Here is a 25765-nt window from a genome sequence, read left to right as displayed (position 1 = left end):
TCTACCCTATACTCGATAGTGACCATCTCCGAATGGTGTTTTATCAGAGATTAGTGAATCAAAGGATAAAGAAAAAACAGAATAGGCCTAAGGGTAGAGAAACAAGGAACAAACAGGCCTACTTGAAGACGTCAACCTAAGGAATACTCTAAGAAAACTCCTAACCGAGCAAAGAAAAATGAGACCGAGGGACACTCTTGACTAACAAAATCAAAACCAACCATCAAAGCATAGAGAAAGGAGGCCTTACCAGGAAAGTATGGAGAATGAAGATTTCTCAAGCGCACTGTAGTTCAGACCAAATAAGGAGGAGGAAGAGGACAGTTTTTTTTTCTCTAAAAGGAAAACTGAGAATTAAGGTTCACCAAAATCAAGGAAATCTCGCATGTGCTACGAATTGAAGAACGACACGTGTTCGCCTCCTGAAAAGTAGTCATTTCGCATTTAAAACAAGAACCAAGTTTCAAGAATTGAAAAGATACGAAGCGTCACATCCAATCATATTCCTGAGGTCGTCCAACTTCTTAACGACCTAGGAATGGGGGGCAACTGACGAGTATAAAGATAAGATCGTCTAGGTAAAAGACGATCTTAGTCACACTCAAGTCGGGGACAAGAGTAAACGTAAAACTCTGTCATCATATGTCGTCTTTTTAGGCAAGCCAGGCCAACACTCATTGAAGGAGCAAATAAATGCGATCAAGACAACTAATAAGCAATGACCGCGCCGAAACAATTACAAAAGCAATAATGGCTCAACGGTCATCCGTTAAGCCTTAAATGGAATCATCATTGTCAATTAATGTCGCATTCCTCTCAAGAGAAAAACACTCAGAGCAGCATTAACAGACATAACTGCACCAACCCAAAGCAAACTATAAAAAGGGAAATGGAACTTAAGTAAAGACACATGAAAAATTTGGAGAGAATTGTGAGAAACTTATTTTGAGAATTTATAATCTGACTTTGGCATCGAAGCATTCTCAGCTGGCCGCATGCCAGTGAAACCCTCCCTTGCCTTTCTTTTCTTAATAGCAGGTACCGGAGATCGTCCATCGACACTGACGAAGAGCATATTGACAAGGTCAAGATTCGGCTTCATCAGTGCTCTTTATAATCAGACCAAGACATCAATTGGCTTTTGTTCTATGCATAAATTGAACCCCTAGTATTTTATTCAACCATAAAAAACTTTATCAGTTGAGCTAATTAAAACCCACAACATTTCGTAAATCTATTTGCATGTAAGAAATATATTTGCAAACAGGCGTTACACAAAATAATAGATTTTAAAATAGCGTGCCTTCCTTGTAGGTTGTGTCGTGGACTAAAGTAAACAATTAATAGTGGCATCTTTGTTAACACATCAATAATTTTTTAATACACCTAACAATTAATATTGATAAAAAAAATTTCATCTTCATAATGTTTTTATTATGCTCATTAATTTTTTTCCTCAAAAAAAAATTAAGCTCATTGATTTTACTCCAATTTCATTTATTCCCTTAGAAAGGTTTTAAAATCAGATTAAACAGAGAATATAAGAAACAAGAAGGGCAAATTTTAACTTACCCACATATGGTTTGACTGAAATTTAAATTGTCTACCTATAATTTAAAAGTTGGCACTTTGCCCGCCTGAAGTTCACTCTATTAGGCTTTCGTTACCCACCTTTGTACTTTCAGTGTTAAAAATACAAAAAAAAAAAAAAAAAAAAAAAAAAAACATAAAAATCAAGATCTAAAAGTATATTTTTTAAAATGGTGAAGTTTTGGCTTAAAAACATTTTTCCTCTTCATAAGAACATTCTCAAACCTATCAATCCAAACAAAACTCTCAAGGGATATTCATCAATGAATGTTTGAATTTTGCATGTCTTGACTTATGGATGTTGGGCAAATCACTTATTCGTAATTCACAACAAGATCAACATAGAAATCCTCTTGAAAGTACGGAAAAATGCTAAAGGAGTACAATATACAAAGTGGAGTCTTACATGAAATATATCACACCAGCAACTTAAAAAAATAAGTACATTTCCGACTTCTACATCCAAAATTTTAAAAATTCATCATTTCATAAAAATTCGAAGTAATACTAAAATTATGATGAAACTAAAAATCATTACATCTACCGCTTCTATCTCATCTTCATCAACTATTGGCAATACCCAAAATGAACTCCATTCAAGTACAATAGTAGAGTTGGAGATGAACCATTTGGATTAGATGGCCCAAAGCCTTAATCTCCCCATGGCCTCTCTCCCAGAATATAATAATTTGGTTTTGTGTAGTCCAGAATAAGTTTATCATATCAAAATATGCCTAAAAATTAGTTTGTAAGAGGCTAATATTTGTGATTTCCACAACATCCATAAGTCAAGACATGCAAAATATAAACATTCATTGATGAATATCCCCTTGAGAGTTTTGTCCAGATTGATAGGCTTAAGAATGTTCTTATGAAGAGAAAAAATGTTCTTAAGCCAAAGCTTCACCATTTTAAGAAATATACTTTTAAATCTTGATTTTTATGTTTTTGTTATGTTTTTTGTGTTTTTAACTGTAAAAGAATAGAAGTGGGTAATGGAAGCCTAATGAAGTGAACCTCAGGTGGGCAAAATGCCAACTTTTAAATCACAGATAGATAACTTAAATTTTGGGCAAACTATAGGTAGGTAAGTTGTAATTTTCCCAAACAAGAAAATGGTTTCTCATTTTTTTTGGTTGATCGGATTTAATCAATGGTCAAATTCGTGACGTAATAAGCAATTAAATTTATACTTATTTAATAACAGAAATAAATTATTTATATTTTAAATTAATAATAATTAAAATCAATCTCACATTTCACAAGAAATAAAAATCAAAGAGTACAAGGCCAAAATAACCCAAAATTAAAGTAAATAAGAAAAAAAAAGGGGCAAATTACAATTTACTCACCTATGGTTTGGCTGAAATTTAAGTTGCCTACCTGTAGTTTAAAATTTGACACTTTACCCACCTGAAGTTTGACCAAAATTTAAGTTGTCTATCTGTAGTTTAAAATTCTACAATGCTAGTGTTCCGATGGATAGTTTTTTATCTTATTTGATATTGTATTTTTATATTTTTTGTGTTTTTGGAGGAGAGAGACATAAAAGTTGAGCAAAATTACATATTTATCTCTATTTTTAACAAATGCGGGTTATAGAAATCTAACTGAATTAACCTCAGGTGAGTAAAGTGTCAAATTTCAAACCACAGGTAGGTAACTTAAATTTCAACAAAATCACAGGTGAGTAAATTGTAATTTGCTAAAAAAAAGCATAAAACGAGTAATTCCTTCAAACCCAATGACCAACACCTCCCAATAAAGTGACTTGTAAGCGTAAATTGGATTGGATGTAAGAAATCTAAAACAGTGGAAGGAAAAATAATAATAAGGGTGTGGCTTGTGTCCAGTGGAAGTTTCCACTGGACACGTTGGATGGTAGACACGTGTCCAAATCTGAATGTGTCTAGTGGAGATTTCCACTGGACACAAGCCGTGTCCAAATAATAATACCTACAGCCATGTTGTTCAATTGATTTGTAGAGAAAATCTCACTGCAAAAGAATGAGTTGCGAAGGAAACTTTTCTAGCTTACGGCCTATACCTTAAAAACTCTTTGATCGAGAACTCAAATTTTTAAAGGTTAGACTAGGTCCCTTTCAATTTAATGTAAATTGTGTGTTCTCTTTAATACTCCTGTCATTAAAAAATTTAATTAAGAGTTACTTCACCTGCCTGAGAAGGTACCTACAAATGTACGCCCAGTTTCTATAAAAATGGAACCCCTAGGATGCATCCTTCCCATTCATGAAAGACCTACCTTCTTTTATTTGTTGCTATATTTTTTGAGGCATCTCAGTTAAGGATGCCAGCGTGAAGGTTGTAGCCGCTTTCGGAATGGCGCGGCAATCAAGCAGTTCCTTAAGCCGGTCTCTCACCCACTCAGGATTTTAAAGTGTTTATTCACTAATGACATTTGTAGTGATGTAACAAATATACTCCTAAAAGAAGTTCTTTATCTATCACTCTAAAATAAATCTAAGTATATTGTAATTAATCAATTAGAGTAAATTGTATGAGGACCACAATAGTCTCCTAACATTCTCTCAATTGGCCCACATAGCATTTAAATAACTTGATAAGTGATGATCATTGTAACATACGTAGGATATTACCTATATCATCTAGTTGTGAAATTCTCACACTTTAATAAACAATCCAATACATAAAACATAGCAGTAAAACTCTTAATTATAACCAGTACTGTCTTCCATGTATTACAATGTATGGTACTATGTGAATACTTTATCAGCTATCAATCCTTTATGAATAGACTACCTATTAGCCATTCAAGTCCCCCTTCATATATCCACCACGAATAAAACTCTCTTTGTATTTATACTTTGTGCACAAAAAAAAAAACATTTTGCCTTATTATCTATAAATAACCAAATAAAGGCCTAAATGTAAAGAGAAATATTATATTCACAACATTTTCGCAACAAATCTTAAATGACAAGTTGTTATTAGTGAACAACAAAGTAATTTCAATGGTATGTTTAAGTTAGAACCAATAACAAGTTAATAACTTACCACCTATGATTTGTTGTGAAAGTGTTTTGAAACAAAACAAATAAAGAGAGATTAAACATCAAATAAGCTAACAAGTCCCACATGTTCCGCGTGATCTTTATATAGTTCAGCCAACAAACCTTTAGTTATGACCTTATGGGATCAATAATCAATAGCTCATGGACACCTTTTGTTTCTCAACATTCTCTCTAACACTAGTGTACTTTATGTCAATATGCTTACTTTGGCTTCCACTTTTATTATTCTTAGAGAAGAAAAATGCAATCAAATAAATTGTGACAGAATTTTTAAAGGTCTCGATATAGAATTGAAAATCTTGAGATTTGTGATAAAAAGATTTTAACCATAAATAATGCAAGTGTTGTAGCTTAGTATTCAATAGCCTCCACGGTAGATGAAGCAACAATTGTATATAGTAGTTCTCTAAGATATATCACCTCCAAAAAATAAAAAGGAAATTATATGTTGTAGTAGACTTTCTTGTCTACACATCCAGTAAAATTGGAATTTGGGTAACCAATCACCTCCAACTGATTAATATGCATGTAAGTCAACCTGTAATCATTGGTTCCTTGTAAGTATCTCAACCTTTTTCGCAACTTTCCAATGATCCAAACCAGGGTTGCTTTGATATCAACCTAATGAGATACTAAGTGTTGAAGTAGACTTTCTTGTGTGCATACTTTCACTACTTTTGGGCAAAGCAAAATGAAAATACAATTGTTTATCTTCTTCCTCAAAACCTTTAATGATATAAACAAATGTTTTATCTTACATAGTCCAACACTAACTACAGTTAGTCCTCTACGTAATTGAACAAAAATTCAACATAAATGAAAAAAAGACATTTAAACTCCTATCGTCTAATCATACATGTTAAATGTTTCCCTCCAAAATACAACGTGAGAACCAATTTACCTTCAAAAGTTAGTTCCATGAGCGACCACTACCATGACCCCTCCCACGATCTCGAAAACCCCCATGACCTAATTGATTGATATTCATTGAAACAGTCTATTTTAGTAATCAAATTCACGCACTCATACAGGTAAACACCACGACGAGCGTGCACGTGTATGCGCGCACGTGTCTAAGAATATTCAAGCTAGCCAACTAACCTGACGGGGGAGGAGGCGCACCACGCCCCATTGCAGCCAAATCAGGACTGACCTTCTGTCCAGCTTCCTCAAGTATGCTGATGAGTTCCTTTGCAAATCTAGCATTTGCAGCAGTGAAGAAAGTGTATGCAGTTCCTTTTGCCCCGGCCCTTCCTGTTCGACCAATACGGTGAACATAGTCCTCAAGGGATCCAGGGAAGTCATAATTTATCACATATTTCACGTCCTTCACATCTGCCACGAAACAAAAGAGCATTATAAGTTATAAGAAATGCATTAGGTCAACGATCTCTCACATCAGAAGCTTATTTAGATCAGAGAATCTATGATCTCAACACATTTCTGCATGTATGCTAGTGTGTTGTTGTAGCAAATAAACACAAAATGTCAGATGAATACCCCCAGAAACCATATTCTGGCAACAATTATGCACAGAGGGGAAGTGTTCAAGGGCAATATCCAATATCCATATACATGAAAACAAGTGGCTCAAACAAACAAACAAGTAGGATCCATGTGACAAATAACACCAACTTAGGTAAAAAAAAGGTGTTCATGAGACAATTTCGAGACCAATATAGCAAAGCAATAACTAAAAAAATGAATCTTTCAAAATAACAGAGTACGAGCATCAGGATAGAAAACATGACAAATGAGTGCAAATAAAAATAAAGGTAAATATCCAACATACGCAGCAAAGAGCTGAGTGAAATGGTTTGCATCTGTTTTATCAATGAAAACATGATTAACGCTAAAAATGTTCCTTAAAAAAAACCACTTGAAAGATAATAACGTAAGATACAGCTCAAAAGGAAGAAATCCAATGGTAGATTATACCATAAAGCCCATCCATAAAATTAAAAGAAGACTTAAATTAGGGACAAGAAGAAGATCAGATAATAATTTCCTTCCAAAATGAGATGCTGATGATGAGTGCTATTAGTAAAATCGTTTACCAACACAATTTCCTGTACTAAAATAGAATTTCTATCAAGTCTTTGAACAAGCTTTAAGAGTTTTATCTCCATACCTAAACCACGAGCTGCAACATCCGTAGCAGTCATTATAGGACTCTTGCCAGCTTTAAACTCTGAGAGGACCCAATCCCTCTCTGCTTGACTTTTATCTCCATGAATTGAAAGAGCCGGCCAGCCATCCATGCGAAGCTGCCGGGTAATCTGATCACATCCTTTCTTGGTATCCATGAAGATCAATATTCGGCTGCCATCCATGATATCCTCCAGCAATTTAACCAATCTGGAAAATCAAACCTATCAGTAAAATGACCACATCAAATCTCATATGATGAGATCTTGAAGAAATTAGAATATACAAGAACAAAATAGAAATGGGGCCTACTTGTTATATTTCTGGTTTTCAGAAACAATGTCAACGTGCTGGCGTATAGCATGGTTAGCTTTCAAATCTTGAGATCCTATTATCACCTATGCAAAGTCCAAGATAAGAGCCAATCACATAACATAATCGCACATTACAAACAGATACACATACCACAAAAGTTGGAACTTTCAAAAAGGGCATATGCCCTCCAGAACTCTAGCAATTACAAACCAAGCCATTAAACCTGGGAAATTACCCTCAGTTCCAAGAAAAAGGAAAGAGGGGGGAGGAGTAGGGGAAAATTCACAAAAATCAAGCTGCCTCAAAACGAGTAAAATGACATATGAGTTATGACTGGCAACTACACACATCAAAAGTATAAAATAAAAACGAAACACAGAAAAGAATATGTCCTAACAGAAGAAATCCCACAACTGCAGTAGGCAGTAGCAAAATTAAGTTAGAGCACCTTACTTTGTACGGGTTGTAAAGAAACTGTCTAGCAAGTTGTTCAACCTCTTTAGGCCAGGTAGCACTCCAGTACAAAGTTTGACGATCTGGGCGAATCTGCATTGAACAAAACATTAGGAGGGAAGTAAAGGGCCCATCACATTGCCACCAGTGATACTTAACAGTGGATTAGCTGGCATCTTCAAAATACCACATTTGTATTACTTGCAACTGGGCATAAACATTGCAAAGTGATCATTAAAGCAATCAGTATCCCAGGACCAGGGTCAATCCTAGAATGAAGCATTTATTAAATCTAAACAATTATAAAATTAAATAAAATTTAAAAAAAAACCCCATGGACATTATTTTATTGGCCTCAACCAAGTATCCCATAATTGTTTGTTAAAAACAAGTCCAATCACTAGTTGGACTCAAGTCAAAGCACAAATTTTAACAAAAAAACTCAATTTAAACTCACATGTCTATAAATCGTACACAATCAATATGATTCATACTATACATATATATGTATCATCAGATTCATAAGCATGGTCGATACACACCTATGATACCTACTATTCATATTATATGTATTGCACAATACTAACAAGAATGTACATGTATATAATTAAATGTTGGTAACTTTAGTCTTTAAAGCCAATAGCTTTTCAAGTAAACAAGAGTATATGGCTAATGTTATGAATAGGCAACAAAATTAAGCAAAATACTGGAGGGTAAGCGATGTTTAGAGATTTCCCCTTGTTAGAGAAAATTTGAAAATTCAACCAATGATTTACACTCTCTTAGGTAGGTTTCAGTAATAAAAATATTGGATTTTGAATATGTTTGATGGCTGTTAGGTGTTAAAACAGTGGGTTGAACAAGAAATAAGATAAACACTACACAACCACATAGTAGCCAACCATACCCACGCTGTCCAAAACAATCACAAGGCAATCACACCCTCAACACTCCTTAAACCTTAAAATAAGCTTCTGGAATTTTATTAAAATCAATCTCACCATGAATGTTATTGACTAAAATAAGGGAAATTGCTAAATCCAAAATCTTTTCCTAAAACACTAGGACTCATAAAAAAACACTATGACTACTAATAACTAGAAAGGTACTTTAGAACTTCTAAACCAAATACAAAAATGACTCAAAACACAAAATAAGACTCATGGGCCTTTGGTAGAGACAAGAACAGCCATTCCTGAAAAAATGGAATTTAACAGATTGCCCTTATTCTACACCAACAAGCAAGCCTTAGTCCCAAATTTTTTGGGATTGGCTATGGATTCTCAACAAATTAGTCAAAGTAGGCCACATTTATTCATTTATGAGATTTATTCCTGTAAAAATTAATTAAAACTAAACCAGTAGCTTTCTATCCTAAAGAAACTTAATACTAAAACTCAATAATAATTAAAGTAGCCTATGAAATGTTCCAAGAAGGCCCCACATCAAAACAAGACCACAAATCTATCTTTTTTAGTTTAATCTTGCTTTTCCTCAATCTCTTTATTGTCTACATCATATCTTCTCTTTGGTAGGGAAGTAAGCAAGAGGCTTCATTAATGATATGGCCTTCAAAAACTCCAAAAAAAAAAATACAAAAAGTAATCTAATAAGTTCTTGTTACAAGCTTAAGTTCTATTGGAAAAGACCTGCAATTAAGTACTAGAAGTCAAATTGGGATTCTAAACCAACAATTAGAACTTCCACACTGTTCAAGAACTCAGTTCAGCCAAGCTATTTCAGATCAGACATCTGCTAATCTGCCCTTCTTTTCTAACAGATCTAATCCATAAATGAAAGCAGGAGACAGAAAGGCATGAGGAAGAGGAAATATGAGAGCTAGGGGAAACAATCATCTGTCAAAAATTATTTTTGTAACAGAGATAAAAGTACAGTAATGATCATGACATAAGTTTCAAACAGCAAGGAACAACTCAAACCTGAGAAACAAGCTTTCGAATCTGAGGCTCAAAACCCATATCTAACATCCGATCTGCCTCATCCAACACAAGATATGTAACCCTTCGCAAGTTTGTATGATGCGAATCCAACATATCAATCAACCTCCCAGGTGTAGCAATTACAATTTCAACGCCTAGTCCAGAAAAGGAATAAATTTGACATTAACAAAATCAAAAAGAGTAAGCAACTATATAAACCTAGACATGAAAGTAATAAAAAATAGTTAAGTCAACTCACATAGTAACTACCTATCACAGGAGAGACAGTTCTTAGAAATCAAAATACAGCAAGAAATGAAAAGTTGTCTAAAACTCAATCGACAACCTACCTTTCTGAAGATCACGAACTTGAGGTCCCTTTGGAACCCCACCATATATGCATGTATTTTTAATTTTTGATGATGCACCAAATTTAGTACATTCGTTTTGTATTTGAACAGCAAGTTCACGGGTTGGAGCTAATACCAAAACAATTGGGCCATCTCCAGGAGCTGAAAAATATAATGGGGATCAACGAAACATATTTCCAGAGATTGACAAAATATAAACAGAGGCATATCAAGATCATATTAAGAATAAATCAACCCAAACATTACACCCTTACAAAGAATTGGCTGGGCATTAACATGGACAATGGCAGGCAACAGGTAGGCAAGTGTCTTTCCTGACCCTGTTTCAGCAATACCAATTAGATCACGGCCCCTTAGAGCCATTGGCCATCCTTGAGCTTGAATAGGGGTAGGTTCGACAAAGCCAGCTTTTGTAATCTCTTGAATAACATAATCTGTTGACAAGTAGGAATAAACATTATCTCACCAATGTCAAAAAAAGAAAAAATAACTTGCAAGTTGAGGATAAGTCAACTAAATTTCAGCACAACTTTTTTTCTTGATAGGTAAACTTTCAGCACAACTTAGTTATCATAAGAATTAACATAACCAATCAAGAAGTTGGTGTAAACAAGAAGGTGATACAACTAAGCAAATGTGATGCATTAGATGATTAATTTTGCAGGGAACCTCCATGATTAAGACTTAGACAGTGCAATAGCAATCTCAGAAGAACTCATTTGGTGAAATATCCTGATACAGAAACCATGTGTTTGTCTAAACAAAGATTCCTACCAAAATTTTCAATGTGGATTATGAAGTTTTTTTAGTGAAGAAATTACTTTTCACTACGAGGGTGTGTCATTCAATTACTCCATCTTTGGTGTTTTCTTCGGGATCACATCAAGGGACTATCCAGACTAGGTGTTTGAAGAGAAAGACAGATGTTGCGAGTCCGTTTATGTCCAGCTTATTTGGCTAACTTTTAGCTTTTATGTACAACTTTTTAAAACCTCACTTTTTCAAAGTACAAGTATATTTTAGCACACTTTCAACAAAAAACTAAATAAGCTCATGCCAAACGGACACGCAAGATAAAAAGTTATTTGATGTCTTATTTTGAAATTTTGTGCTTCTTCTAACTCATGTATATACTAAATGAAACATTTAAAAATCCTCAAACAATGAAGAAAGGGTCTTTGTCCTAAAATAAGTTACCAGGAAACCCGACGTCACGGAAACTCTTGACAGGCTTTGGAACATCAAGGCCCTCAACAGTAATTTCCCTTTGCAGCCGATACTCCTCAACCTCCCTATCTGACATTTCTGCCACTGCTGGTGACTCAACATAGAAGTTCTTCTCAAAAGGAGTCAACCCATCCAAATCCAACTTCCTTGGTGACTCTACAACTTCATAACTATTTCTGCTCGATGAGGACCGAACTGAGCCACCATAGCCCGTGGACGCACCAAAACCCGAATCACTAAAGGAATATATTTGTAGAGAATTGATCAGTACTTGATATTAACTCAACATACAGGCATATTTATATAAAATTCAATATAAGAAACAAGTATCAAAACAAAGCAGTTTACAAAAATGGGTTGTTCAACAAGAATATATATATATATATATATATATATATACAAAAGCTAAATGAACTTGAAGAAAGTTATAAGTGTTATGGTCCGTTTGGATTGAGGGGGGAGGGAAGGGGAGTAGAGTAGAGTTGGCTGAAAATAAACTAATTTTTGGCCAATTCTTCTCTACTCTACTCCCCCTCCCTCCCCCTCGATCCAAACGGACCATAGTTTGGACACAATGGAAAGAGAGAAAATGCAGAATCATTGAACAAAACCTAAAGTTCACAAAACTAGCCAATGATTGTTAATGAACCATTGACTAAACACTAGATTTAGACAAAATCTAATAAGAACTAAGATAAAGCAAAACAGTGAGCCTTAATTCTGGGCCTAATTGAAAGAGCCACAAGAAGGAGAATCACTAAGTAAACTTAAACTCCACACTAAAACAAAAACCTCATTTTCAACATATATTATGTAAAACAAGTCAAACGCACATAACAGAGAGAGATAATAAATGGGCAAACTTTAAATTCAAAATAAAATCAAATTAGGCAAAAAGGAATGAAACCCAGATATGAATTTACATACATAAACACATGAATGTGTGTGCTTTTGTGTCTGTTAGAGATATACACAGTAAAGGGGCAAAATTTAAGTTCACATGTAATGAAATTAGATACAAATGAATGAAACCCACATGGGAATTTAAGCAAAGCAACACATAAACACAGTTACACATACAAGTGTGTGTCTGTGAGAGAGAGAGAGAGAGAGAGAGATATGGGGTTGGTGAGGGTTACCTTCTGCGGTCACGGTAGGAGGAGGGGTCACCGGAGCGGCTGTCATAGCGGCTCATGATGTGTGGGGATGGTGATACTGCCGGTGAGGTTATCAGGAAAAGGGGTTTTAGAAGAAAGAAGAAGAAGAAGAAGAAGAAGAGAGTAGAGGGAGAGAGACAGAGAGACAGAGAGAGTTGCGTTGGATGATAGAGTTACGCTTTTGTGTATCTTGTGGCTGAAAACTCCAATAATGACATGCCATGTGTGAGTGGGGACTCACATCCACCGTCGCATATTAAAAATAAAAATTTTAAAAATAATAGTAATTTTACGTAGTTAACTAGTTTTCAACTAAACTTTTTAATCTACTCATTTTGAAAATCTAATGACTAGGTTATATATTATTTAGATTTTTAACACACATGGCAATTTTCGTACAAATCAAATGTTATTTATTATTTGATCAATAAACTTATTTTTAATACAAAATTTTATACCACAAAAATTTAAAGTTTAAACATTTAATTTGTGACATAACTATATATATGATAAAAACATGTAAAATTCAATAGTTAAATTTTCAAATTTTATATTCAGTAAAATGATATAAGAGGAGTTTTGACCTTTGTGTAGGTCAAAAAATTTGTGTCCATGTAGTTTATCAATAAGTCTATATATAAATTATAATTTTTTTAAATGATAAATACATAAATTGTGTTGGTGATTGGTTTATGTGGTAAATTGTGCTGGTGTTGGTGATTGGTTTTGGAAAAAGTGAAGTGTTAACGGATCTCCTTAGGGTAATGGTTAATAATCCATTTAAAGAAAATTTTTATGGAAAAAAAAAAAAACAATTAATATTTTGAGAGCTTTTTTCATTGCTCATAAAAGTGGTGTCAAAACTTTTCTAAAATAGATTATTAACCATTGTTCTAAGGGCGCTCATTAGCATAACCCTTAAAAAAACTATACAAGTACATTTTAAAAAATTGTTGTGTATGTGATATTACTCATAATTTATAAAGATTTATATCTTTTGTAAGAATTTATCAACTTCATGTAGTCTAAACCCCATAATTATCAATTGCTAAATAGGTATAAACTGCTATGGTTAGAAGACTTTTTTTTTTTTTTTTTTTTTTTCTTTATCAATTGCTCTGCTTTATCAATTGCTCAATGGGTATAAGCTGCTATGGCTACCATGAAATTACATGGTAGGAACAACCATGTTGATGTTTTGGCAATGTGAAAATGTTCTAAAACAGCAAGTATTATATCCCAAAGGAAGTCACTAATTTGTGTAGCAAGTCCAAGGAACAGTTACTTGGTAACCATTGTTGACATTTATTTCTTGCATATTATTATTATCCCTAAGCTGTTGAAGGTGTCAATAACAATTATAAGAGGAAAAAACAAAGTGTACAGTGTGGGATATACTCCATAATTATGTGTGCTTTGTAAGCCTTGGTGGTTGAATTTGACAAGGCATATCCCGAGTGTTTTAATGCAAGAGAGCCATTAATGTCTTTTGTGATTTATGGTAAAGTGATATAAGTTGAAAGTACCGAAATTGACAAAGTTTAGCTATAAAATTGGTTATAATCTTACTTAATATCTTTTTATTAGAGGTGAATTTTGACAAATCCACCATTAAATTACATCTTCTTCTTATATACTCTATACTTGCAAAATTTTAAAAAAAATTAAAGATCACTAACTATGTCATCAATAAATTTTTTAAATTATAAGTATTTGTAATTTAAAATTATGCATAAAATATAAGTTTTAGATCATATAGTAAATAATATATGATTGACACAAAATTTGACATATGTATTATGGGTACGTACTCTGTGACATGCTTTTTGGCCTTTGGCCTTATGCAATTTTTGGAGCAGTATCCCACATCGAAGACAACTCCCCCCACTTACTGCCTTATAAGCTGTGAAGCTGAAGGAGTAGTGTACTATCGATTAATTAATTAACTGATGGTACACTACTCCTTCAGCTTCACAGATTGCATAAGGCCAAAGGCCAAAAAGCATGTCACAGAGTACGTACCCACAATAAAAGAAAAGCCAAAGGCCAAAAAGCATGTCACAGAGTACGTACCCACAATAAAAGGAGCAGTATCCCACATCGAAAATAACTCCCCCCACTTGTTGCCTTATAAGCTGTGAAGCTGAAGGAGTAGTGTACCCACATGTATTAAGAGCGTAAAAAACCTGCAATTCAACGATTAGATTTTCAAAATATGCAGTAATATTTATTTTATTGAGTGAATTTATAGCCTTAAGTTACAACCAATTTTGTAGCTAAACTTTGTCCCTTGTAAATTATGTGTTGTGTGCATGTTGTGAACTTGTGATTCAAACAACTATTGCTTAGTTCATTCATGTGAGTGTTTGAGTTTTTTTTTTTTTTTTTTTTTTTTTTTCAAGAGATGAGTGTTTGAGTTATTGGCTAAGACTAAATAGAGCATATTTAACGCCACCAAAGGCTTAAATCTGGGTGACAAATATGCCTTGTTACATATGAATGATATGATATAATGTAAGTGAATTAGGGGTGGGGTGAAATGGTGCGTTGCATAGTTAAGGATTATGACTTTTCCTTTGTTTGGGAGTTAAGAGAATGGAATGGAATGATCATAAGAGAATGAAAAGGAATGGAATATATTTAAGTAAGGGAAAGGAATGAAAAAAAATGAAATGGAATGGAATTAAGTAACCTTAATTGGATGTTTTAGGGTTTAGCTTCAAGGATGGAACGAGAAGCTCCTTTCCTAAGCAGGTAAGGAGGTGTTGAGCAAGTCCGTGATACAACCCATTCCAACCTATGCCATGAGTTGTTTCAAGCTCCCAAAGGGGCTAATTCATGAGTTGGAGACCATGATCCATAAATTTTGGTGGGGGTACGACAATGAGGGAAGGAAATTCATTGGGTGAATTGGGAACGTTTGTGTGAGGCCAAAGAAAATGGTGGTATGGGGTTCAAAGAGATTAAAAAGTTTAATGATACTTTGTTAGCAAGGCAAGTATGGCGCATGATGCACAACCTGGATTCCCTATGTTATAATATGTTCAAGGCGAGATTTTTCCCCGATTGCTCCATATTAAAGGCCAAAGACTCCACGGTTGGTTCATACGCTTGGAAGAGCATACTAAGTGCAAGAGATGTTGTGAGAAAAGGCTTGGTGTAGCGGGTTGGGAATGGGCAATTTGTGTGCATTAGGGAGGATAAGTGGCTGCCTGACCAAATATGCAAATCTATGATGATTCCTCCCCCTTTCTCCCACCCAATGCCAAAGTCAGCCTCTTCATTGATCCTGAGTCAGCCACTTGGAAGGTGGATCAAGTGCAGCAATTGTTCATGCCTCTTGATGCCAAGTTGATCCTTAACATTCCCCTTAGTGCTAGACTCCCCTTAGATCATCTAATCTAGTCACAAATGCCCATGGGTGTGTTTACTACCCGTAGTGCCTATAAAATGTTGTCCAATTCAGCTATGGCCAATAATGCTAGTAGCTCTAACCTAAACCCCCAGAAGCAATTTTGGAGAGATCTTTGAAAGCTACAAGTTCCAAAATAAGGTAAAGGTATTTGATTAGAGAGCCTGCAACAGAGCATTGCCCACAATGGATAATCTAGTTAGGTGCCACATTGTTGATTTGAACCTGTGCCCAATATGCAAAACCGGTGTTGAAGATCCTCTGCATGTGGTATTGGGCTGCCCCGAGGTGGAACAAGTGTGGAGTGTGCATGGTTGGTTCAACCAAGCTATTTCCTCCCCACTGGCTGATTTACTGATCTATTGTCTAGATTTTTGCAGGTATCAGAAGATAAAAGGGCCGAATTGTTCATTTGCATGGCATGGAGCCTTTGGCATCGGTGAAACACCCTGAGGATTGGACTACCATCTCCACCGCTGAACATGGTTGGACCACAAGCCGCTAAGTTGCTGCAAGATTTCCTCAATGCACAGGAAAACCAGCCCACCTACAATCCTACAGCTCCCACAAACTCCTGGTGCCCCCTGAGCTCCCTAAGTTTCAAGGCAAACTTCAATGATGCTGTCTTCAACAATGCTCACTCGGCTGGTGTGGGAGTGGTCATTTGCGACGTAAGTTATGAGGTGATTGCAACCATGTCTAAGCGCATCCCTTTTCCTAACTCAGTGTTGGAGGTCGAAGTAATGGTGTGCAGACATGCGGTGAAGTTTGCATCTGAAGTTGGTATCCAAGAAGCCATTTTTGAGGATGACTCATTGACTGTGATCCAAGCTTTAAACAATGGTGGTGCAAGTGAGGCCCCATATGGCAGTTTGATTGATGACATTATATTTCTTGCCTCTCACCTTTCCAAAGTTGAATTTAAGCATGTTAAACGATCTTGTAATAGGGTAGCGGATGCTCTAGCTAAAAAAGCCAAAACTAGAGATGTTTTTCAGGCATGGATTGAAAACCTACCATCTGACATTGCTCCCTTGGCTAACTTTGATGTTCATTAAGCTCTTTGTATTTTGGTTTGTGTTTTTCCAATAAATGCCCAGACTTCGAGTCTGGTTTCTCAAAAAAAAATTAGATGCTTTAAAATAAAAGAATAGAAAGGAATGGAATGTAAGTAACCTTATTTGGAAGTAACATAGAGGGAATGGAATGTATTCATTTTATGAAAATATTACTATTAGACCTCTATTTTAAAATAAAGAGTTAAATATATAGGAGTATATTGGGAGTTTTAGTGAAAATTCATTAAATATAATTTCATTTCATTCCATTTCTCCCAATTTCAAGAGGAATGAAAATTTGAAATTTTAAGGGAAAAGAGAAGAATGAGTGATCTTTTCTACCCATTCTATTCCCTCCACTTAAACTTCCAAAAAAGGGAATGAACTTTCCATTCTTTCCATTAAAATTCTCAAACAAGAGAAGGGAATAATATTCTAAAATTATTCTTTTCATTCCATTCAATTCCCTCATCCCAAATGAGGGCTTAGAATTGTTATGATAATTTCATCCGGGCATATAATTTTTGTTTAGTTGTTATATAAATTAATAAATTAAATTTTATTATGTTAACAAACATTTAAACAAATATTAATTAATGCAATTTAGTGTCTATTTGAATTAGTGAAGATGTTTTCTAGGCAACATCAAATAAACTTACTTTATAAACTAGTTGGTGTCTTCTTTTTTTTATTTTTTAGTGAAACCAATTAGTATTTTAACTTAATTATAAGATTATCCACAGAGACAAATACATATAATAATCTATTTATATATATATAACCAATTTTTTTACTTCCAAAAAAAATCTTTCTAGCTAACCGAAGTGAATAATAAAATAAATTAAGCACATTTTTCTATAAAAAAAATAGATAAATAAATTTAAGGACACAAAATTAAATTTTATTTTAACTAACAAAGCCACAGTCACACTTATATTAAAATAAAGCATATTTTCAAAATAAAAGATTGAATAAATTTTTTTTATTAAAAAACAAAAAAAAAAAAAAATCTATAACTTTAGAATAGGCCATTTGTGCTTAAATTATAAGCATTTTGTGATTAGAATTTTAAAATTTTATATTTTTCACTAGAAAATTTTATTTCTTAGATGTTACTAGTTTTTTTTTTTTTTTTTTTGATAATAATATATACTACTATATTTATTGGTGCAAATATAATTTTCTGTAAAATTCTGGATACCCATATACTCACTTCCCACTCAGTCTTGAGTCTTATCCCACAAATTTTCCAAAACACTCAGACAGAATGCAGACACTATCATCAGTGCCTTCTCTGAGAGTGAGAGTAGCGGTTAGAGCCTCATGGGACACGCAACCGAGGCTCACATACAACCCCAATGCCCCACGAAAACCCCCCAAAAACCCCAACACCACTCTCAAAGCTAAAACCCCACAACCACAAACACCACCAACTGTCACTTTAACTATCCCAACTGCTGACCTTCTCAAACGCTCCACAGTAGGTATATTATTACACTATGTACCAAGTTCTCATGTGTTTTAATGGGTTTTTTGTTGCATGTGCTCTGCTTGGTTGGTTGCTAAGGAAGTTGAAGTTTTTTGCTTCTGTGGGAGAGAAATTTGAGTCAATTAGAGCAAGTTGTTTGAATGGAATTCTGGGTTTTTGTTGGGTTTTAGGAATTTTGTTTGGTTCGTAAGAAACCAGAGGAAAGTGAATGAGAAGTTGTGTGGTTTTAGAGAAACCCCATGAAATTGAAAAAATCCAAGAAAGTTCTCTGTTTTGTTTATTCCATTGTTCTTTCCAAAAATTGAAAATTTTGGAATTGAAAGTGTATTTAATTTTTGTTACTCACATTTTCTTTAAGGGGTATCTGTTTTGTTTGTGCTCTATTTGGTTACTGAGAGAAGTGAGGGTTGCTGTTTTTGGTTTTGTGGAAAATGGGAAATTCAATTCCAAGCAAATTTATTGTATGGAGTTTTGTTGTGGTGGCCCTGGTGGGTGCTTAAGAATGCGGTTTGGTTAGTAAGAAACCAGAGGAAATATTCATTCCCAAAAAAAAAAAAAAAAAACAGAGGAGATGGATTGAAAATTTGGTGGTTTTGGCGAAGTCCCATGTAATCGAAAATATTAAGAAATTTCTTCCATTATGTTAATTCAATTTTTTTCCGACTAAAAATTGAACGTTTTGAAGTTTGAAACTGTTTTTATTTTTTTATATTACTGGCAATTTCTAGAAAGGAAAAAACAATGGTACTGGTTTTCAAAGTAACAATAGATTTCTTTGTATTTGATATGTTTTCTCATGAAATGAACTGAGCATTGTTGTAATGGTTTATTTATTTATTTTAAATTATTGGAATTCTGATTTGTAGAAGAAAAAGTGGAGCCAGATGAATCTTATTTGGGTTACGAGCGATGGTTGCCAAGTCCTCCAAAAGTGCAGAAGCCTCGATCTGTGTTCAACGCAGCATCATTAGCATATATCGGTGATTGCATCTATGAGGTTTGTTTGCGACTCAAGTTATGTAGTACCATACTCCACTTGTGAACAACTATAACTGGACCAGTGGTTACACATGCTCGATGTTGAAATAGGTCTTAAGAATTGTGTGTTATGAGGAACTGCATGGTGCACAAAGATTGTTGATGACATGAGCTAACAACCATTTGCTATTGTAGAAAATAATTTAAAGGCACATTTAATGAAAATGTTACCTGGAATGGAATTTTGACTTGACCAGATCCATTGAACCTTACTGCTATGACTTATTGCAGATTGTTGGTAAATAATACTTTACCTATGAAATCCTAGTCAGTAATGGCAACAGACTTTTACACTTTCAGCTCATGTGAGCTTACAGAAAAATACCTTTTACTTTGTCCCCCAAATTCTGAACAAACTGTGGTGTATGCTAAAGCAAATGACGTAGATATATAGTTTTATAACATGAATGATAAATATGTGAAGAAGTATAGGAACGATGTTGTGCAAAGGGCTTTAGTGGAGGTGAGATATAGAACCACACAGCAGTAGATGCATGATAAGGAATTCAACCGGAGGCATTTATGATGTATATTTACCTTGGGAAGTATAGATTGCAATCTTAAAGATATGCGGGCAATTTGGCACCTATGTAACAACTCATCAATGTAAGGGGTCTTAGAAATATATAGTTGATACCTTCTTGTGAAAGCATATGTTGTCAGGGATTGCTTCTATATCTAAATACATAACAATTAGGTGCCTAGTTTAAAATATAATGACTAGCACGATCATTTGTCTATGGAAACTTAATCTTCCTACATGTCTTACTTCCACTATTTCTGAAAATATGCAGCTATATGCTCGCAGGCACTTTTTGTTCCCTCCTCTGAATATTGAAGAATTCAATGATCGAGTGACTGCAGTTGTACGTTGCGAAGCTCAAGTATGAATTTTTCCTGCATCATCTGGACATTTGAGTTAATTTATCGTTATCATGGGCTGATGTTGTTAGGAGGACTTTGTTCCATATGTTGTCATTGTTGTGATTGAGTTTTTTTATATGTAATTTTTTACTTATCTTCATGGACCTTTCTGTGCTGAAGATGATGTTGCTGTGTTATGCAGTACTTTGTATCTTCATGGCACACTGTTACTGATATCTTTATTTATTATTATTTTTTTTTTTATGGAAGTGATATCTTTTTTGTTATATACATGTGTAGGACTATTTCCTTAGTCTAGAATCTTTTTGTATGGTTGTCAATTAAGGAAGTACAAAGAATATGACTTTAGATAGAATAGAATTGAGGAAAAAGAATACATGTGACTGGCCTTAACTAATCTGTTGAGGATCCGTAGCCAACCCCAAAATTTTTGGGACTAAGGCTTTGTTGTTGTTCTTGTAAGCTCTGCCTCTTCTTTGTTAGATGGAAATGGATAATTTCTTTTCTTCTTCTTCTTCTTCTTCTTCTTCTTATTATTATTATTATTATTTTTTGCATTTCAGGATGCATTGCTCCAGAAACTTCTTAATGATAATTACTTATCAGAAGAAGAAAGGTAACAGAAGAGTTTATGGTCCTCTTAATATTTATCTATGAATCTTCATATTGTAAAGAATCATGAAATACAAAAACTTCTTTAATATGCCTTTTGTTCTCTGTGTGGAGGGCTGGAAGCATAAAAAACAGTAGCTAATAGGGCTCTTTATATCAATTAGTGAGCTTGCAATCCTTGATTTTAATAATTAAGCATTGGGAGCCATCTTCAGTTTGAAAATTTTACTCATTTCCCAATGCCATGTAGATGAAACTTCCTTTTCACGTGTTAGGTCCAATATTCTAGAAGTTTTCTACCCTAGATGTTGCCACTACATATTCTTATGTTTGTAAAGCTTTGTAAGTGCCTTAAATGGGTTTCGGTTTCCGTTCACGGCTGTGCCATTTGAAGGAGAAAAGTTGATTCTAGTGAAAATATGGTATGAGGATGCAGGGATGCATTCGTGTGAACTTTCAAGGACACAAATATTTGAAACATTAAACATAGAATCTTTGGTAAGTGAATGGTAGGAACAGTTGCGAAGCACAAAAGCACTTTAAGGCACATTAATCAGCCTTTCTAGGTCACATAAAAGGCTATTTGACTGACAAAATTTAGGAATTAGTGTGTGCTGAAAAATGACAGCAAAAGCAGTAAGACATCCAATATAGAATATTATTTTCAGTGCTACTTGATAGGATTGATTAGCTGATGTTTCACACAAATGCTGTTAGGGATGTGCATAATACACCAACTGAAGATGGAAGAGTGAATGTTAGAACTTCCTTCTATTTTGATTTGATGTTTGACTTCTTAAAGAATATCAAATCTTTAGTTTTTTGTTATAAAAAAATAAAAAGCAATTAATGTTTTTATTAGAAAAAAGGTTCCTGGTCCCACATTATGCTAGATTACTCTCAAAGACCTAGTCTGACTAGATTTAGTAGTGGTATAGTTTATTCATATTTCTAGATTAGAAGAACTGCCACTCCGCAACTCCCTTAAGCTCCAGGTACTTGTTGTAATAGCTTGCTTGTCAAGTGGCTGGATCTGCAGCAAAGCAGAGCTTTCAAAGTTATGGTGGCTTGTGTTGTGCTGTCATTCGGATTCCTGACAATTTTATTTTAGTCGACTTACTCCTCACTTTACTAAAGTAGGGTAAGTGATTAGCTATCCGATTCCGACTTCCAGTGGCAAGACCATAGACTGAATTGAAACCTACTCTGGCATTCTGCCATATGTCCTTGCATGGGAGCCTTGTCCACCTTTGGTACTTAAGTAGATCTTCAAAATAAAAAGTGCTTGTACTGATTACGTGGGAAGACCAATCTATTTCATTAGAGGAAGAAGGGGAATTGCCCCAGCCACATGTCATTGTGCCTTTCCACCAAGATTGACTCTAGCCTGCCCAACTGCATAGTGCCATCGTGCTCACAGCCCAGTTTTGCTGCCTTAACTTTCTAGCTAGCTAGCAGTCTGATGCCCAGCACTAGCATCAAATGGACATCCCTTGCTTGTTCTGTCTTCAATCTCTCTCCTCTCAAGCTAACCATTTGGCCATTGATAGTGAGAAGAAAAGTGAATGTAGGAAGTGAAGAAGGTGGATCAGGTGTGGACATTCAACCAAATGTGTCTTTGGGATTGGCAATAATTGGGCATTGTGGCCATCATGGGTGGGGTAAAAGGAGAGCCTTAGCCCTTAGAATCAGATTTTAAACTGGCACAACGCTGCTGGATGCTTCTGGTCAATTAGAAGGTGTAGGAAACTCCTCTATCATGTTGCATTTCCTCTGCTGGCTTAGGTGTGTAGCTGCAGCCTCTTGATCCATTGTACTGGAGCAATCCAAGAAGAACAATTAGGATCATGTTCTATCCTTTCTGCAAGAGAACTACTAAAGACAGACTACTAGGAGTGGGAATAAAGCTCCAGCCCATAACCCAAACTCCTTCGATATTGCACCTACTACCAAAGACTCAGAGATTCTTGCTGAGGTCAAGGAATTGAAAAAGAAAAGGATTTGGGCTCTCCTGTGGAAGATGAAAATAAGTAGGAACTGAATGAATGAACAACTTAGGCACTTCGTTAGTAGATAGACTTAGAATTAAGGAGATCATGTAATGCTGAAGTGTCTTGTGGCTTAAGGAGACATGAATACCTTGAGATATGAATCAGCCCCAGTGAGAATTATATATGGAATTCTTCTAGATAATCTGTTTATAAATGCATCTGTCAACACCAAAAATTTGCTTACATAAGCAAGTAGATAGTCCTGAACTCATTTAGATGGTGCTTTAGGAATATATTTTACCTAGTGACATGATTAATTGAAGTAAACTTTCAAAGACTTGGGTTATGCCAAAGACAGTGACTCAGATTTTTTAATTTTAGCAAGGGAAATTCCATCATCATAGAAGTGCTCAAATATTGAAGGTGGTTCCATTGAATGTCATGTGGGCAATCTGGCATGAGTGTAATAGCATAACGTTTGAAGGGGTCGAGTATCAGAATCACATTATCAAAAATCTGTATTCAGACTGAGATGTTTATACGAATGGATGACTGCTTTTGGTAGTTTTCCTTGTCATTTTATAGACTCTTTGAACTTGAGGTTGTAATCCTTCTGGTGTAGTTTGGTATGCATATTATGCATTCAAACTGCTACCTTTTTCTTATTAAAATTATTTTACTTGTAAAACAATAAAAAAGAAGTGAATCCAGGCTTTTAAGCTCAATGGTTTCACTTCTGATTTGAGTTCATCAGAAGCAATTAAAAGGGTTTTCATCACTACCTCATAAAGTTATCATGCATCTTATGCAAGCTTCAAGTGATTTGTGTGTAATATTTAGATTGTAATTCAACTATTCAAGCAGTGTTCCTCTTTAAAATTCAATTAGTAACATCTCCAAAGCTGTTCCAGCACCTACTAATTACAAGGACTTCATTTATTAGTGTGAGGTTGTCATTGAGGGTAATGCACCAAGTACAAGGGTCAATAGATTTGTTGGACAAATGCGTTTAAGGGGGTTCCATAGTATTGAACAAGTATGGTGTGGCCATGAGTAACTTAGATCTCTTATCAATAGAACAAAAATAGCAAACCTGATTGTGTGGAAGGTGAATAGGCATTCAAGAATAGGAGTGAATCCCATTACCAGCAAACCCGTATTTGTTCTTCCATAAGAATGTTTGTACATGTTCTACCCCTTTGTATAATTTTTCTAATAGAAGAGATATCTGCTTAAAGCTCTTATGAATTTACCAATAAAACTTTTCAGGCAGATTCTTTGTGTGCAGAAGTTGCTATTTTAACCCACGGTATTTATGATTTATATTGCAGGAATGTTCTTCGCTGGGGAAAGAACATTGGTTCAGCTAAAACACGTACAAAAAAACGTGCTGGTGCAGCAGTTTATAATAGAGCATCTTCACTGGAGACATTAGTACGTTCTATGCTCCTATGTGTTCTTCACATAATGTTGATCTATGTTAAACTGAACATTCATTTATTCTGGGCTCTATTATATATAAACTTGCCAGTTCAGAGAGGAAGTTGACAATTAACACGTTTTCACCATGAAAACTTGTATCGAAATATATCTATTAGTAGCATATTAGATTTTTATTCTTACTCCACACAACTTTGTTAATGAACCCTGATGACGTCTTTTCTTCTCATAGTGAGCAGAAAGGCAAGCATTTTCATACTTATCTAAAAAGAAAAAAACACATATGAGCCAATGAACTTCAGCTCAGTTGGCACCTCCTTTCCTGGCAACTGCTAGGTGGAGGTTGAGGTGCTGGGTTCAAGACCCACTAAATGCGTGTGTAAATTACCCAAAAAAAAAAAGGCACATATGATCATATTAGTATGTTTTGAGTTCTAATTTAAATACAATCTGTTATCTCAGTGGACTGTGACCTTCGGCAGTCCATCATGGTATTATATGGACATCTAGTTGTTTAATTGATTTATCTTGTCCAACTCGTATGTATGATATCCTTGTAGGAAGTCATGAATCATGATTTAGGAAGTTGATTTTTGCTTATTAACATAAACTTATGGACTAAATATTTTGTAGGTTGGTTATCTCTACCTAACAAATGTGAAACGCTTGGAAGAAATCATGCTAAAGTTGGGATTCTCAATTGATTCTTCTATGCAGTTGGTTTTGGAGGAAGCAAAGAGCAAGTAAAATAGTTAGGTACAGAGCTCAAATTTTTTTTTTTTTTTTTGTTAATAGTGGAATATATATTGTATCCTTCCTATATTTTGGTGCTTCTTTTGCACCATACTGCTAACCTCCAGTTGTTTTATTTGTACATACTAATGCAAGACAAACCAAAACAATACGACAGGAAAATTGAAGAATAGGAAGATAAATATACAGGAGCTAGGAGTCAGCATCTAGACCTTCTTGGAGCCAGCACCAAGCAAAAGAAAACCTCTTAGAGTCGGCACCTAGGGTTGGCTGGAGTCAGCACCACCAATTAGAACAATTTCAATAGAAATTTTATTCAAAATAATCCCCCTCAATATGAGTACAAAACTTTGCATATATGGACTACTAAATCCCAATCCCAACTGACATAGTAAACCCTAATTATATTTAAATTACTATAATTCCCTTGACTTTAAATAGAAATTCTAATAAAACTAATTAAATACCAGGACCTAAAATAAAATATAATTGAATCTAAAAATAATTAAAATAAATCTTTCCTTGTGCTTCCGGCATCACATACTCCTGTATAGTAGCTATTGCTTTCGGGTTTCTAATGTTTATGTGTCCATGATTTTCTCCTGATTTACGGCTGGCCTCATGTTTTTGTTTTTCTTTTCTTGTTTTGCTTTGCTGTTTCTCTTATATGTATACTCCCTATATACACCTTTTTTTATTTTTAATAAATTATCCTGATGCCATTTCCTTGTACTATTGAACCTTAAGCTGCCCTTCTGTCATAGTTGGAGGTATAGAGTATAGACAATGAATATACGGAATATTCTTATTAAGTTATGATTGCTGCATTAGGC

At 34.7% G+C, this 25765-nt stretch overlaps 2 protein-coding genes across 5 annotated transcripts in view; one reads left to right on the top strand and one right to left on the bottom strand.

The window, feature by feature from the left end:
• Nucleotides 1-5335: 5335 nt before the first annotated feature.
• Nucleotides 5336-12422, bottom strand: LOC126725127 (DEAD-box ATP-dependent RNA helicase 20). Its single transcript, XM_050429660.1, has 10 exons — nucleotides 12237-12422; nucleotides 11068-11333; nucleotides 10125-10304; nucleotides 9850-10011; nucleotides 9500-9654; nucleotides 7560-7652; nucleotides 7104-7189; nucleotides 6775-7001; nucleotides 5745-5978; nucleotides 5336-5612 (listed from the first exon to the last, which is right to left on the bottom strand). The coding sequence occupies exons 1-10, from the start codon at nucleotides 12290-12292 to the stop codon at nucleotides 5554-5556; spliced, it is 1518 nt and encodes a 505-aa protein (XP_050285617.1). The 5' UTR covers nucleotides 12293-12422; the 3' UTR covers nucleotides 5336-5553.
• Nucleotides 12423-17911: 5489 nt separating this feature from the next.
• The window catches only part of LOC126725126 (uncharacterized), a 29006-nt gene continuing 21152 nt past the window's right edge, over nucleotides 17912-25765 (top strand). For all 4 annotated transcript variants that reach the window (XM_050429657.1, XM_050429658.1, XM_050429655.1 and 1 more), the window contains exons 1-6: nucleotides 17912-18208; nucleotides 19080-19210; nucleotides 20046-20135; nucleotides 20700-20752; nucleotides 24071-24173; nucleotides 24813-24935. In XM_050429657.1, coding sequence (XP_050285614.1) covers nucleotides 17992-18208; nucleotides 19080-19210; nucleotides 20046-20135; nucleotides 20700-20752; nucleotides 24071-24173; nucleotides 24813-24926 — 708 coding nt within the window. In that variant the 5' untranslated portion in view covers nucleotides 17912-17991 and the 3' untranslated portion in view covers nucleotides 24927-24935. The remainder of the gene's footprint in view (nucleotides 18209-19079; nucleotides 19211-20045; nucleotides 20136-20699; nucleotides 20753-24070; nucleotides 24174-24812; nucleotides 24936-25765) is intronic.

The sequence above is a fragment of the Quercus robur genome, chromosome 5, assembly GCF_932294415.1.
Source record: "Quercus robur chromosome 5, dhQueRobu3.1, whole genome shotgun sequence".
NCBI lineage: Eukaryota > Viridiplantae > Streptophyta > Magnoliopsida > Fagales > Fagaceae > Quercus > Quercus robur.
The sequence above is the reverse complement of the archived record's forward strand: the minus strand, read 5'-3'. Positions and strand labels throughout refer to the sequence as shown.

Excerpts from the sequence above, each read along its gene's own strand:
- LOC126725127 (XM_050429660.1), bottom strand. The coding sequence starts at position 12,292 with ATGAGCCGCTATGACAGCCGCTCCGGTGACCCCTCCTCCTACCGTGAC. Across the intron at positions 5,979-6,774 it reads TGTTGCAGCTCGTGGTTTAG|ATGTGAAGGACGTGAAATAT; the intron begins GTATGGAGATAA and ends GTTTCGTGGCAG. Across the intron at positions 5,613-5,744 it reads TGCGCCTCCTCCCCCGTCAG|GTCATGGGGGTTTTCGAGAT; the intron begins GTTAGTTGGCTA and ends TCAATCAATTAG.